Raw genomic sequence first — 16,449 nt, forward strand, 5'->3', positions numbered from 1 at the left:
GAGGTAATGACAGAGATGATTACATTGTCTGAAAATCAGAGACAAGAACTGCCCAAAGAGCAAAAGCTCTGACTAGTCTCTTGCTAGGGAGGTAGTGACCAAGTGCAGAGCAGATAGTACAGAGTGCGCTGCACAGAGCTTAACAGTAAATCTTTGGCTGATTAAGGAGCCATATTTACAAGAAAGGGACAATAATTCCACCAATAACTATTATACAGGATTGCTGAGATATTATACATGCGATGACATCTATCAAATGTGTAAATTATATTCTTAAAAGGCACAAACAAAACAATATTTATTTCTATCAACAAAATCTGTGCCAACCTATTTTTAGTTTTAAATGCAGTACAAATGTAATTGTCCAAAATATGGACATGTCTCCTGTTCCTTAAGTTATCCCAACTTACTCAATGCCCTTCATGACTGTCAGATAATTATACCGTAATAGGGAATTGATTATTTTCCTTTAGTATACTTATAACCCTAAATAAATAATAATAAATAATAATTAATAACGATCAGTATTGTTTATATTATAATAGTTCCTAATGCACTAGATGCTGTACAGACATATGGGAAGACACAGTCCTTGCTGCCCGCAACCCAAACAGTTTCTTTCAATTACAGTTGCAGCAATATATGGTAAGAGTATTGTTCTACTAGATTTAAAAGTTCTTCCTGGACCAGAGATGGTGACTTTACAGGTGTTGTGCCTACAGATACAGTCCAAAAGTCAGAACACTTGCACAGTTCTGAACTTTGCCACATACACAGATACAAAAAGAAAAATGCAGTTTCTAAATCATTATAAAACCAAGTATCTTCACAATAAACATAGAGATTATGCGTCTCTGTTGGTTGACTTGCAAACATCCAGTCTGGGTAGTGGGTAGGACAGACACAGCCTAGGTGCTCCAACAATGTATGATATAAAAGAAGCTTCATAAAGAAAGTAACATATCATTCAAAAAGGACCAAAGAACACAAGCTTTTGCAAAAATAATAATTTTAGTTCTTCTGTAAAAGAACTAAAAATGTTCACTGAGATAATATTAAACAATATGTGCTTTAATTCTTACAAGATGACAATAATTTTCTTTCTTTTCCGTTATTTTCTAAAGACTTTTTAGAGACATATAGACTGTAAAGGGATATTTTAATGGAAACACATACCCTTTTTTCTACTGCCACAAAGCTTGTGAACTGGGTTATGATGGAGTTCTCCAGGCTGAGGTTAATAATCAGGGCTTTCAAAGTATGTTTCTTCATCTAGGTTGTTATATAATGACAAAATATGTGTAAAAACAAAACATACAGGTGAAAACAACATTAGCTAAAATAAGTGTCAATGTCAAAACTGAATATACACAATACGTTCTTATGCACTATGGATGTAAGTAAACTAGCTCAGCTTGCAGCTATTTCTAAGCAGTGTTTATGTGGTTATGTTTGTGTACCCAATTTCCTGCTTCCTGTTTAGAAGTGTTTTGAAGGGAGAGGGACTAATCCTAACCCTCTCAGCTACTTGCAGATTTATCCACTTGTGCTCGGGGAGAGGAAATTGGAAATGGTAATTCTTAAAGAAAAACTGCACTGGAATGGTCTTGTCACAAGTCACTCAGGGCTCTATTGGGCTTCCAGCTCCTTCCAGTGCAAGCATATGACTCCTTATCAGATCCTAGATCAATGACGGTCATTACTGAAACGTAAAGGGCAGCATGTCAGCAGCACAACTAAAGCAAAACACCTTGCACCTGTGGGACACAATTTGTGTCAAGTCATGAATGGAAATGCTCAAGCCTGTTCAGGACTCAGAAACATCCTGTACACAGACATAAAATATACTGAGACCTCTCTGAAAACAACAAACAATCTTGTTCTCCAGAATCTCGGCTTTCATTGAATAAAAATAAAGTAAGCCTCTAGCTGTTACGGCTGTGAAGAAAATCTCAAAAATGTGAACTGAGTGTAACTGGTGCAGAGATTTCTATTGGTATGCAGAGCATGGACCAGTAGCTCTGAAACGTGTGACTGACCCCCCCCCACCCATCCAATCATTTTAGTGAGTTGTTACCTCAAATGCCCAATGACGATAATTTAAAATGTCAACAATGTTAACTATTTGTAAGAAAGTAGTATGGGGGTGTCACAGATTTGCAAAATTTACTATCTGTGAATTAACTGTCTCACTTTGGTGCCTCAAGAGGATGGCATTTGGAAGGTACCATCACTTATTTATTCCCCCCAATCAACCCCAATTTGTCTAAAAGAGCACATGGGCATAATTAAGTCCCAGTGAGGGGGAGACAAGCTCAAGGAGACTAGTAGAGCTCTGAAAACATGCACCATCATATTTTAAACATCTGGACAATTTACTGTGATGCAGCATTACACCCAACTCACATGAATGGAGCTTATTTTGTAGGCAGAGCTGTGAAAAGTACCATTACTATATTTTCCTTAAGTCTAACCCCAAAGCTTGGGACCCACTCCTGCAAACTTTTCTCACACGAGGGTCCTACTGGCTTCCAGAACTCTGACTTCTAGTGGGACTACTCAGGTGAATAAAGTTTGCAGGATCTGGCCCTCACACATACAAGCAAGTAAAGGTTTACAGGATTATACTCTCATGTCTATAAATATATGTGAAACTGAATGTTAAAAAATTGGAAGGTGCTCAGAAAAGAGCTACAAGAATGATTTGAGGTGTCGAAAACATGCCTTGTAGTGAGACACTTAAGAAGTTCAATCTATTTGGTTTATCTAACAAAAGGTTAAGAAATGACTTGATCACAGTCTACAAGTACCTACATGAGGTAAAGATTTCGGACAGTAGACACCTCTTTAACAGAAACTAAGTGGAACAACTTATCTAGGGATGTGATGGGTTCACCATCACCTGAAGGTTTTCAATCAAGACTCTCTCTCTTTCTAAAAGATATTCTATAACTCAAACAGAAGTGATGGGCTTGATGCAGAAGTTACTGGGTATGGTTTTTTGGCTTGTGTTATCCAGGACATCAGACGAGATGATCATAATGGTCCACTCTGGCCTTAATATCTATGGAATTCAAACTGCAACCTTCCAATTTCCATTCCCAAGTCAAAGATTCTCTCCACCTCTCCTCTTCCCATCCCCATTTCACTGAACCCCTTTAATAGTTCTTGTTTTAAGCATAAACTGAGATAAAATAGTGGTCCCTAGTTCATATTCTTATCTTTAGAATGACAAACCTCATGTTCTGTTTCATTTTCATGAAGTATCCCATCTTCATAATCTCTAATCAGGGCTCTTGCTGTGAGTTTGTGGAGAAGCTACATTAAGGAAAAAAGACAAGTTCAAATGATCACCAATTTAAAACCCTGTATTTAAAAATCTCCATTTTATGTATTAGGTTTTATGATTTTTAAAGTCTTCTGATCAATGAGGATCCAGTGTCAGGATAACTGGCATCTAAAGTTACATTTTATTGAGTTTTAAAAGTTTCAAGGGAGTATTTTCCATAGAGAAGCACTACAGCCCACACCTTGTTTGAAATAATTTTGTATTTTTATGATTGGTGCTCATTTTTTTAACTTTTAAAAATCATCATACCTTTATACCATCAATAATTCCTGCTCTGGGGGACAGTGAACTGTGCAAACTGGTGATGTAATTTCTGTTTCAACTGAATCACTCTAGCCAAGAGGAGGAACATAATCTGTACATCTGTAATACGTTAAAGCCAACAAGGAGTGGGAGTACTGAGGACTGTTAAGCCCAGCCCAGTAAGGACATGGAGCAATGTGACATCCAATCATCACCATAGGTCCATTTTAAAAAAAAACATTGACTGACTCTGAAGGGAACCCCTGGTGAGTCCTTCTTGGCCAGATGTTGGTAGCCACAACAAAGGGATCTTTCTGGATAAGGGGGAAAGGAAAAAACAGTGGGAATTCTCCGAGTCTATGTGAGGCATAGAAAAATAACACTCATCTTCTAAATTTGGCCCAGATTTTCATAATCACATAAATCACAATTTGCACCTGTCAAAATGGCATTTGTCCTTTCTGCACCTTTGATTAGTCGTGGGGTCAAAAGAAGGAGTGTGATTTGTGGAGGTACAAACTATAAACTTGACCCATGAAGAGGAATACTGATCTGAAGCCCAGATGAGAATTTGAACCTCTCAGGACAGTAGTTTAAAGAGTATCTGATTCATTAGAATAAGTGAGTACCTCCCCCATTCACACCAACCCAGTTTGTCTGCATAAGAGCTTGGAAATTTACTGAAATAGCTTCCAAAGTGGATTAAGCTAAACAGCAAAAACACAGTTTCATTCCAGAATAAAAAAGCTCACACATGAATTTACACCAAAAGTAACGATTTCAAAATAATTATTAATGAATAATTTTCTGGAATAGTTATTTTGGTGAATTTCTAGGAGTAGACAAGCTCTAAAAAGTAAATAAATGCCTCTTTTAGCCATTTTCCTCTTTTCAGTATAGGAAGTTATTTAGGACGGCTGCCATGCTTTCCCATAGGGAGTGGATCTGAATTTTCTTCAACATTAACTGAAACAGTCACAGCCTTTGTTCACATTGGATAGTGCTGCCTTTTAGGATCCCTCCTCTCTCGGGGCATGTCTACACTACAGACTTAAGATGACCTTTGTTAGGTTGACTTACAGCCACCTCAGTAATTACTGCAGCGACTGATGTCCACAGTACTCTTCTGTCGGTGGCGCGCATCCTCATCCAACTGAAGAGTGGTAGTGTGGGGGGCTGAGAGCCAGGACTCTCAGCACTGCGCAGCTCACAGCCAGGAGCCAGCTTGGCTTCTTGCCTCCCAACTGTGAGCAGAGGCCAGCTGCCCACCGGGTTCTCAGCTTCTCGCCTCCCCACTGGGAGTGGGGGCCAGCCACCCAGGCTTCTCACCTCCCTGTGCTTTTTCGTCAATTTCACGGTTCCAGCATGGAGCCCTGAAATTGATAACAGCCAATGTAAGTAAAGAGGTGTCTACACAGACACTGCATTGCCCTAACTACACCCACATAAGCCCTATGCCTCTTGTGGATGTGGAGTTAGTATATCGGTGTATTAGGGCACTTACATCGGCGGGACAAGGCTTTAGTGTGTATATTGACATAATTAGGTCATAACTAGCTGCCTTACATTGACCTAACTGTGTAGTGTAGACCAGGTCTCAGTTCTTTTAGAATTTTTCCAAAAAGCAATGGGTTAAATATTGAAAGAGAACATTGCTGCATCATCCCTAGCAGAGGTCAGCTAACATCACCTCAGCATCAGAAACTACAGAGGTAGCCCCAACAAATTCCTAAAATGGGAAGAACCACCTTCAACCCAGGTAAGTTTATATTTTACAAATCAGTCTGGGCCAGCAAACGTGTAGGAAATGTGCTCACTTATCCCACATAGGTCAGCTACCTTTTTAAAAGCTTCCTTCAAATGAGGCTGAGGTTCTTTGTTAAAACAGCAGAAGCAAAAATGCCAAAAAAAAGGGTATGTGCTATTTTAAAACAACATGTATATGGTATGTATAAATAACACTGGCCTAACTCACTGTTCCTGTTGTCTTCTGTAATTCAGTGGTTGATACCATTGCTTGCAATTCTTGATCATTTATTAGTGCATTTAAGGTAGCCTGAAAGAAATAAGGAAAGTATTCCTCTCATTTTTCCCTAACATTCTGTGCTATTAGCACTTCTGCAGTGATGCTCAGTATCCAGAAATGCAAATAGAATTGGAGTTGTGAGTAATCAGATGCATATCTTTAAAAACATGTTCCCTGGTGCACAAAAGAATCTATACAGAAGAGTCACAAAAAAAGGAATCCTGAATGTATTTAAGCACAATAACATGAACATCCCATATGACACCTTTCTTGAGAAGATAGTTTCTATTAAAGTTCGATTTCCTCTGCAACTTGTATGATAAAGGTTGGTGGCTAATAAAAAGTGTGTCAATCAATGTTCCTTCTAATTTTTTCCATCCATGTGTGCAATTAATTTTGTTATGTGCAGCGAGGTATGTGCAGATGTACGCCACCCATAGAAACAAAAACCTAGATATAATATATATTTTTAAAAAATTAAATAGAGATAATTACTCCAGCCAGGACAGGTTTAGAACTCACTACTCAAAGAATTAAATTTAAGCATAAGAGAAACAAAAATTATGAAATGCATAGACCAGCCAAAACACTAAAATAACACACTTTCAAAGAATAAAATTACAGTGAATATATGTGCATTGAAGGAAGTACCAAGAAGTAAACAACAATAATACAAGTATGTGTTGGGAGATGTGTGTAACACAGAGACAGTGTGTGCGTTAGACACAGGGTGTGTGACACAGAGACAGTTTGTGTGTGTGTGTGTGTGAGACAAAGACACAGAGATAGTATGTGTGTGAGAGAGAGAGACAGAAACAGTGTGTGACACAGACACAATGTGTGTGTGTGACAGAGAGCGTGTGTGTGTGTTACACAGAGACGGTATATGTGCTGGCTTTTGGGAAAGTTTCTGAGAGATGCCCTGCGCTGTCTCTTTAAGACACTCACTGAAAGCTCTCCTGCTCTGTCCTGAGCCCTGTCGTCTTCCCTTTCCTGCTCTGCAGAGATAGGGTACGTGGGCGGGGGGAGGGAGGGAGGAGACAGACAGATAGAGACTGTGTGAGCTGGCTGCTGGACAGGAAATCTCAGAAACAGTGCACAGTCTCTTTAAGAAAGGCACTCAGTCACTCACCCTTCCTGACAGCAGCTCTGAGTCCTGAGCCAGGCTGCATCCCCTGCCTCTCCCCTGCTCTGCGGAGATGGGGTACAGGGGCAGGGAGAGAGGAAGACATCAGCACCCTCCCCCCCTCGCACAGCCAGCAGCTGCAGGATGGAGCAACGTAGGAGGAGGGCAGGACAGGCTCTAGACACCAGCAAACGAAGCACGTGCTTGGGGTGGCACAATTTCAGGGGCTGCATTCCGAGAGGTGGGTTTGTTTTTTGGTTTTTTTTGCTTCGGCAGTTGCGCTCTCAGAGGTTTTTTTTGTTTTTTTTGTGCTTGGGGTGGCAAAAAACCTAGAGCCGTCCCTGGGGGAGGGGCACCTGAACATATCCTGCCAGCAGTGCGCACTCTCCCAATCAGCTGGGTGGCACTTAAATCTCTCTTGTGCCGCCACTCAAGTGCGCAGCTTACAGGAAACATAAGTGTCAATAGTACTTTCTGTAACTGTATTGAAAACAGTTTTGTCTCATTGACACTAGCAGCTGAGCCATTTTCAATGCCAGTTGAGAGAAATTTGGGGAAAGGATGATCGGATGGATGATCCAGTGGTTACAGTAGTAGGTTAGGAGACCTGAGTTCAAGTCCCTGTTCCACAAGACACTTCCTGGGGCACTTAGTTCTTAATTTGTAAAATGCAGGTGATTGTACTTCCCTGCATTATAGGGGTGTTGTGAGGATAAATATATTAAAGACTGTGAGGCACTCTGGTAATGGAGGCCATGTAAGTACCTAAGACAGATAACAGGATCAGTCTCAGGAATTGGTTGTTTGCCTAGTATAGACTGTAGGTAAGATTGTATATTCCTTGGGGCAGTGATCACTCATTTCTTCATATTTCTTACAGGTTAGGCACAGTGATGGCTTTTAGACAATATTTTTAAGCTAATGAAAGAAAGTCACACAATATTTATCCCAGCAATCAATATTTGCAATGTATTATATATTAATTTTTACCCACCCAAAAAAGGACATGCTTCTTTGTATCATTCATTACCTGAGTACAACGTGGGATAAATCCATAGACAAGAAGTCTTTCATTGTTAAATAAAGACTGTATTTGAGCAGGAGCCTGTAATGGCTCTGGTGCATTTGAGTCAAACTGTTGCCATTTAATAGAGACAGAACTGCATCCTGGAGAAAATATTCTCGATGTCTGGCTTTCTATCTGTGTAAAAAGATGCAAATAAGTTAAATATGTTACTCTAATAGGAAAAATATCACAAGAAGTGGTTTTCTTGTCACAGACAGTACATCTCTACCTCCATATAAAGCAACCCGATATATCATGAATTCAGATATAACACGGTAAAGCAGTGCTCTCGGGGGGCGGTGCTGCACACTCCGGTGGATCAAAGCAAGTTCGATATAACGCAGTTTCACCTATAACACGGTAAGATTTTTTGGCTCCCGAGGACAGCGTTATATCAGGGTAGAGGTGTAGCTAGGTTGATGGAAGTATTCTTCTGATGACCTAGCTGTGTCTACACCAGGGGTTTAGGTTGGCAGAACATAAGAGCGGCCATACTGGGTCATGCCAAAGGTCCATCTAGCCCAGTGTGCTGTCTTCTGACAGTGGCCAAAGCCAGGTGCCCCAGAGAGAATGAACAGAATATGTAATCATCAAGTGATTCATCCCCTGTTGCCCATTCCCAGCTTCTGGGAAGCAAAGGCTAGGGACACCATCCTTGCTCATCCTGGCTAATAGCCACTGATGGACCTATCCTTCATGAACTTACCTTGTTCTTTTTTGAACCCTGTTATAGTATTGGCCTTCATAACATCCTTTGACAAAGAATTTCACAGGCTGACTGTGCATTGTGTGAAGAAATACTTCCTTTTGTTTGTTTAAAACCTGCCGCTATTAATTTCATTTGGTAGTTCTTGTGTTATGAGAAGTAGTAAATAACACTTCCTTATTTACTTTCTCCACATCAGTCATGATTTTATAGACCTCTATCATATCGTCTCTTAGTCATCACTTGTCCAAGCTGAAAAGTCCCACTCTTATTAATCTCTCCTCATACGGAAGCCCCTAATCATTTTTGTTGCCCATTTCTGAATCTATATATATTTTTTGAGAAGGGGTGACCATGTCTGCATGCAGTATTCAAGATGTGGGCATACCATGGATTTATATAGCAGCAATATGATCTTTTTCTGTCTTATTGTCTATCTCTTTCTTAAAGATTCCCAAATTCTGTTAACTTTTTTGACTGCTGCTGCACGTTGAGTAGATGTTTTCAGAGAACTATCCATAGCAACTCCAAGATTTGTTTCTTCAGTGGTAACAGCTAATTTAGACTCCATCATTTTATATGTATAGTTGGAATTATGTTTTCCAATGTGCATTACTTTGCATTTATAAACAGTGAATTTCATCTGCCATTTTTTTGCCCAGTCATCCAGTTTTGAGAGATCTTTTTGTAGCTCTTTGCAGTCTGCCTGGGACTTAACTATCTTGAGTAGTTCTGTATCATCTGCAAATGACTCCAGGCTGCCTAACAAGCCCTGAGAAGAGACTGCGCCAGCAGGAGCTATGCCACTTGAGGACCCTAGAAACCCATGGGAACCATGGAGCATCGCCGAGGGAGAAAGGATAGGAAGCAGCCATGGGGATTTAGACTTTTCTCCAGTGAGCGAAATGGGGAACCAGTCAAGATGTTTCGGGAGGATCCCTGCTGACTCAGTGGTGAGCACCTCAACCACCACCAGGGCTTTGGGCTGGGACTCAAAGGAGCAACGAAGGTTTGAGTCCCCCTACCCTGGGCACCACACACTCTAGGTGGTATCCAGCATCCGCAGCGAGCCAACGGGCCACACAGTACCCCAGAAGTGGGTGCTTTTATTGACTCTAGCCATTAGGACGCATTGCCCTGAGTGGAAGGGCCACTTTATTGACTCCAGCCACTAGGCCATACTGACACGTTTTATAATCAAGGTCACGAAAACAGGATCCAACTGACTGCTATGAAATTTTTTCCTTTCCTCTCACCATATGTGACCCAGCACATGGGATGGATTGTACATATCCTGAGAGAGAGAAGTGCCCTTTTTCACCCAGGTGAACTTATATTTTAAAAATCAGAGACGTCAAAGAGGAAGAGAGGTGGGAAGATATTTCAGAAGCTTCTCTTTTTTGTGAGATCCCTGGTCTGAAACTGGTATGGTATCTGAAAGTTAGAGGGAGTTGCTTTTCAGGTGGAGTCCAACGTCTCACTTAAGGGGAAACTGCTCTTTGAGACACAAAAGCCCCATTTCCCAATACAAAGCAGTTCTCTGTCTGTTAAAACACCAAGAGTACTCCTGTCTGAAACAACAAGGCCTCACAATCCCCAAAGATGTTCCTCCCAATTTGAAACTTTGAGGCTCCCAAAGAGTTCCACCCAAAGCAGCTGCCAATAGTGTAAAATTCAGAAAAAAATATATTCAGGATTGATAAAACTTACCTTTTTTAGCCAGTTACACTTCGATTTTGGGTCAAAATATTCATATGCTCCAGCACCATATTGAGACAAAGATCTCAGCATGTGATGATTTGCTGTGGAACTAAGCACATTTTAAAAGATTTTTGTTGTTGTTGTTTTTAAGTAAAAACTGATAATCTGAAATTGATTCCAAAGATTTTAATTTTTTTAATAGTGTAGCAAGTTCTCCAATCTCTCTAAATCCCTCTCCTTCATTCACATCTACATTAAACAAAGCTCAGAACTGGCAAGATCCAACACATGTTCCATCCTGACAGCGGGTTGCCTATATTTAAATCACTATTCTAATGCTATCAAAAGTGAAAACCAACAAGAGCAGTAGCGTTTCCCATGTTCATCCCCAGTGCATACAGGTGTAAAACCCACGTCTTAGCTCTGAAAATTCAGCATTCAATTAGCGCAAATCACACACAGAGAAAAGCCAACTCATTGGTTTCCCACAGGATGTAGTGAAATGAGGGATGAAGTACATGTTCACAGGGTTTTAAGGAAAGTGCATTCTTGAGTTCCTCCATAACAGATGTAAGATCTTTGAGGCAGAGTTTTTTTTAAAGGGCCTACCTGAAATAGATGCCCTACTTCCATTGAAAGCCACTGGCATTTCATTTTGGACTGTCAAGCAATTCTTTCTGGAAATGGTTGATCTTAAATCAAGATTGTGGGGCCAAAATTGCTTAACAGACAAGAGTTTTTACCTAATGGAGAATTTTATGTGATCTATTTACAAAGGATGGAAGCTATTGTAATTAAGTAATGTGAAGGGGAAGGGCAATGAATGTATAAAATAAAGAGACTGCCTAACAAAATGGATGACACGGGTGACAAGTCTCAAATAATCTGTAACTTTAAGTGGGGTGGCAGTAGGAAAAAAAGAAAATAGGATTTGATTAACTCATTTTCTCAAGTTAAAGGATTTACTGCTAAAAAAATGTTACACCATTGACAGGGTGAAAATTAACTGGAAAAAAACAAATAAAAAATGAAGGAAAAAATTGCATTTACCTCAAAAACAGAACAGGCCTGAGAGAAAGTGTGGCACACACAATTTTGAAGTCTCTTTCCAACTGTTGTTGCATTTTGCAATATTCTAAAATTTCTAACCTTTCATTTAAAAAAAAAGTTTTCTTCAGTTGCCGATATACATCCGTCACAATATAAAAAGATGTACTGCTTCTCTGTTAATTCAGCTGTTCAGAAAACTGTCTCATCCAATCAACAGCATCAGGAAAGGTGTCAACTTATCTTTGTTATGTCTCATTCACCATTATTACTTTAACTCAACCAGTTTAATATGTTAACAGTATACTTTGAGGTCTGGTCTATCCTTAAAAGCTACATCAGTATAAATATGTCAAGTGTAATTTTTTTTTACTGAAATAGTTACACCATAAGAGCCTTAGCATGGATTCAGTTATACCAGTATAAAGGTAACTTGTAATGGTATCGTTATTCCCTTACCCATCTGGGACTAGCTATACCAACGTAAAGTACTTTAATATCAATATAACTGCATCCGCACTAGGGGGTTGTACCAATAGAGTAAAAGTGGTATAACTTTCTAATGTAGACAAGCCCTGAAAAATTTACACTAGACTTTTGCAACATGTTAATCAGAACTTGTTAGCTAACATCTTTTAGCACATCTTTAAATCCTAGTTTAGATAAAGACTAATTAGAACCAATTAAGTGCTTATTTTAGTAAGCGATGGTAATTTCTTTTTAAATCTTTATTTAAAAAAATGCAGAAAACTATGTTACTGCATTATTAAAGTTATGGAGTCAGGAAATGCCAAAAATTAAAGTTTCAGCAATGTTAACTACTGTCCCATTCTAAGGCTTGCTTTTTATATTAAACAGGAATATATTAAAATTACACATTTTAGAAGAATGAGAGGAACAGACAAAACTACATATGTGCAAAGTAAACTCTACTGAGGGAATCTCAAATTTGAATTTCCTGGAATTTTTTAATTTTAACTGAAGAATATGGCATTCACTTTTTTGCATTCCATCTATATGTACATGACAGCACATTCACAAACCTGATGATCCTCAACACACTGACATTTCATTTCAAGTAAAATGATCACTGATTTTTAAATCTGAAGCACAGCACAGTACACCTGTTAATTCATTCTGTACTTACCCAACACCACATGTAAATAACCTGGTGTGTCTGACATTCTCTTTCACAATTTGGAAGGTCATGCTCTCATTCTGAATGTGCCCATCGGATAGAAGAAGAATGTTACGCTTTCTTAGAGAAGGATACAACAAACTTAAATAACGTAAGGTTTTCCATAAGTCAGTATTTCCCATTGTAGGTGTAGCTGACTAAAGAGGAAAAAATGATAAAATGATTATCTGAAAGTCTGGATTTTATTTCTACCCTTCCCCAGAATAAACTGTAGTGAAGAGTTAAGTTTCCCCTCCCGTGGTAAATTTCTTCTGGTTTCCTAGTACAAGTGATTGCTCACTTCTTAATTCTAAGCTTGCTTTCTACCCTCCTGTAGTTATTATCATCTGCATTGTGACAGTGCCTATGTGCCCCAGTCACGGACCACAATCCCACTGTGCTAGAAGTTGTACAAACAGAGAGCAAAAAGACAATCCCTGCACTCCAGAATTTACAGTCTAATATTCCTTCCAAGATAGTGCCAACTGAATTTTGCCTTTCATTGGGATGGCCAAGTGCACTGGCATATTCAAGTGCTGTCTTCACTGAAAGAAAGATGGTGCTGTAAGAGCAGGGAGGTTCACATGGATGTCTGTACCTTTTCCTGTCTTGCTACAAGGTCACAAGAGGGAAAAGGGAGGGGGCATGACATTTTAAAAGGTAAAATTTAGGAGGAACATCAGGAAGATTCCTGTTAGTCAGAGAAGATTTCCAAAGGAAGGAGTGGAAGCTCCATCACTTGAGGAGTCATTTAAAACCAGACTGGACAAGATAATAAATAGAGAATAACCCTGCATTTCAGGAAGAGCAATTGGATGATCCAATAGGACTCTCCCATCTCCAACTTTTATTGTCCTATGACTAACACCTGCCATCAGTTACCTTAAATTTTCACTGAGCTATAACAGGACATACAACAGAGACGATGCACCTGTTACCAGGGAAAATGGGCTCTTGGATACTACTGAAACTAAGTCATGGAAGTAATTTAGAAGGTGGCCTCAAATAAAGCAACAGAACAACGTGATGGTGGACGTTACATGGAATCCCTGCGGGCAAAGAAACTCTCAGTAGCACACAGAGGAAAAACAATTTAACTTACTATAATAAACTCCTTCACTGCTGCAAGATCACTTTTGATATTCTTTGAATATGAAGAAAATTCAGTGAAATCTGAGGAATGAAAACTGAAATTAAGCTCTTCCTTTCAATGTTAAGTTATATTTTCATTAACTATTACGACAGTGAATGGTTTCATTTTTACTATTAGAAAAACCACAATAAACGTATTCTCTACTACTAAATAATAGAGACTGTCAGGTTTCCAGTTTAATATATTACTGCTTGTCTAATAAAAAAAGATGAGCATAACGATAAGGATGACAAGAAAGTAATAAAAGTGAGCATCTAACAAAAGAAAACTTACTCGTGCCAAATCTGATAACATTCACTCTCTGTCCAAAACAAGAGGTTTGTAGAGCATGGAGAGCAATCTGCTTTGCTTGTTGCAGTGTTGAACCCTCCATGGAATTGGAGCAATCTAGACAAATAATAATTTCTCCAGATAGCTGGATTCCTTTAAAACTTGTTTCAAACTTTGGTTGAAATACAAGCATGCATGCCTGAAGAAAGAAGAGTTTGATAATCAACACAATGGACCACTGTTATTTATATAGTGCCAAAAGGGTGCTAAACATTTTACAAAGATCAGTACATGTATCTAGGTTTTCATAAGATCACCCATTATTGCAGTATCTGGGCATAATAAAGCCAAATGTCTAGGGCAGTGGTTTTCAGCCTGTGGTCCGTGGACCCTGGAGCGTCCACAGATGTCTAGTATTTCCAAAGGAGTCCGCACCTCCATTTGAAAATTTTGAGGGGTCTACAAACGAAAAAAGGTTGAAAACCACTGGTCCAGAGGTTAGCAAGTAGGTTTTTTGTTAGTTTTTGTTAAATCTTGATGAGAGTAGCTCTCCCTGTCCTGTGTCCCTAGCTTATCCCTCATGGGTAAGAAACTCAGTGGGAAGTTTGCAAGTGTTTTCTGTTCCCATCTATTTTACTTTTCCGCAATCAGAATGGAGTTGTTTCTCAGAAATAAGAAACAGGCTTATTTTTTAAAATCATCAACACCATCATCACTTCATGAGAAGTCCTAGAATTTTAAAAATAAATTTATTTCAAAGTACAATGTTTTTCCTGAAGAAAACAGGAGAATAAGTGTGCACTGTATTGCCTTGCACTTGTGATTGGTTAAAAAGTTCAAAAACCCGCATTCTCTAAGCTTATAAAGTGGAAATACAGAAAAGAAACCCATGAATTCAATACAAGTTTATTATAGTAGGTAGCTACTTTGTTATAGAAAAGATTGTATGTATTGTTTTAAAATTTTCTCACATAGTGCAATCCCTCCCTCCAGTATGATCATGGGTTACCATCTATGGTGTGGTGAGATGAGCGTATTCCATCCTCAGCTGAACCATGATACATCGATGCCAGGACTTGAGACAGGCTACAGCTGTGGCCTATTAGGTAACCGAAAGGTGAAACCACCAGCTGTGTCTTATGAACAGAGAAACTATAAAAAGACAGCGTACAGAGGTTCTGAAGTCAAGACTCTAATTTCAGAGACCTGTCTTGCTGATGCCGCCACCACCACCAGGAACGCGGCCGTCCAAGACAGGTGGGAAAGGGAGCAGGAACCCAGAGGCTCAAAGGGTGGGCTAGTGAGCCTAGAAAGGACAAAGTTAAGATCCCACTGTGGGACAGGAGTCCGTACCTGCAGGAAGAGTCTCTTGAGCCCTCTCAAGAATCTGACTGTCATATCATGGGAAAACACCGTCTGTCCTTGGATTGTCGGGTGAAAAGTGGAAACGGTCGCTAGATGCCCTCTGATGGAAGAGCGTGCCAGGCCCTGGTTCCTCAAATGGAGTAGGTAGTCCAGGATAGCCTGTATGAAAGAATGCGAGGGAGAGATGCCACGCTCGCATGCCCAACAGGAAAACCTAGTCCTACTCCCCAGGAAGACCTGTTGGACTCCTTTCAAACAGGTCTGTTCCTCTGGATTCAGCCATGCAGCATCCACGCCGAGAGGTGGAGGGACTTGAGATTGAGGTGGAGGGGCTGACCGTGGTCCTGTCACAGCAGATCTGGGCGGTTGGGCAGGGACCAGGGAGTGGTCGCTGACAAGTTCAAAGCATGCTGAGACAATGTTGGTAAGGCCACGCTGCGGCAATCACAACTTGCGCTGTCTCTCTCTTGATCTTTGCCAGGACCCTGCAGATGAGTGGAATCGGAGGAAATGTGTACATCAGACTCCACGACCACGACAGGCATCGGGGAAGGAGCTCTTGCTTAGACCTTGCAGAGAGCAAAACCGGTGGCATTTCCTGTTCTGTCTGGTAGCGAACAGGTCCACTTGGGGAGTTCCCCACCTTTGGAAGATCATGCAGGCTACCTCTGGATGGAGTGACCACTTGTGGTGAGAGAAGTCCTCGCAGAGCTGGTCTGCCAGCGTATTCTTGACACTGGGAAGGTGACAAACTTCCAGGTGGATTTAGTGGCTGATGCAGAAGTCCCATAGATGGAGCACCTCCTGACAGACAGCCAACGAGCGCGCTCCCCCTTGTCTGTTGATGTAGAACACCGAGGTTGTGTTTTCCATCAGGACTTGTACCACCTTGCCTGACAGGTGGGGCATGAAGACTCCGCGTGCCAGACAGACTGCTCGGAGCTCTTTGACATTTATATGCAACTTTGCCTTCTCTGGGGACCACATCCTCTGTATCTGGGGGTCGGTGAGATGCACACCCCAGCTGAAATCCGAGGCATCAAACACCAACTCGATAGAGTGATGGGGGCTGTCGAACAGAACCCCTTCCAGGACTGTCTTGCGGTCGGTCCACCATCGCAGCGAGGTAAGTATTGCCTGGGGAATGGTAACCATCTTTTCCAGGGAGCCTCTGGACTGGGAATAGACCATCTCCAGCCATTGTTGCAGGAGCTGCATTT

General features: G+C 40.5%; 1 protein-coding gene across 4 annotated transcripts in view; it reads right to left on the minus strand.

The window, feature by feature from the left end:
- PARP4 (poly(ADP-ribose) polymerase family member 4) overlaps nucleotides 1-16,449 on the minus strand; it is a 106,175-nt gene that overhangs the window by 36,001 nt on the left and 53,725 nt on the right. For all 4 annotated transcript variants that reach the window (XM_050927667.1, XM_050927680.1, XM_050927662.1 and 1 more), the window contains 8 exons: nucleotides 13,868-14,063; nucleotides 13,544-13,614; nucleotides 12,412-12,599; nucleotides 10,227-10,326; nucleotides 7,775-7,945; nucleotides 5,568-5,648; nucleotides 3,238-3,318; nucleotides 1,177-1,272 (listed from right to left, as the gene is read on the minus strand). In XM_050927667.1, the coding sequence (XP_050783624.1) occupies nucleotides 1,177-1,272; nucleotides 3,238-3,318; nucleotides 5,568-5,648; nucleotides 7,775-7,945; nucleotides 10,227-10,326; nucleotides 12,412-12,599; nucleotides 13,544-13,614; nucleotides 13,868-14,063 (984 nt within the window). The remainder of the gene's footprint in view (nucleotides 1-1,176; nucleotides 1,273-3,237; nucleotides 3,319-5,567; nucleotides 5,649-7,774; nucleotides 7,946-10,226; nucleotides 10,327-12,411; nucleotides 12,600-13,543; nucleotides 13,615-13,867; nucleotides 14,064-16,449) is intronic.

Source organism: Gopherus flavomarginatus, chromosome 1 (assembly GCF_025201925.1).
Source record: "Gopherus flavomarginatus isolate rGopFla2 chromosome 1, rGopFla2.mat.asm, whole genome shotgun sequence".
In the NCBI taxonomy this organism is placed as follows: Eukaryota; Metazoa; Chordata; order Testudines; family Testudinidae; genus Gopherus; species Gopherus flavomarginatus.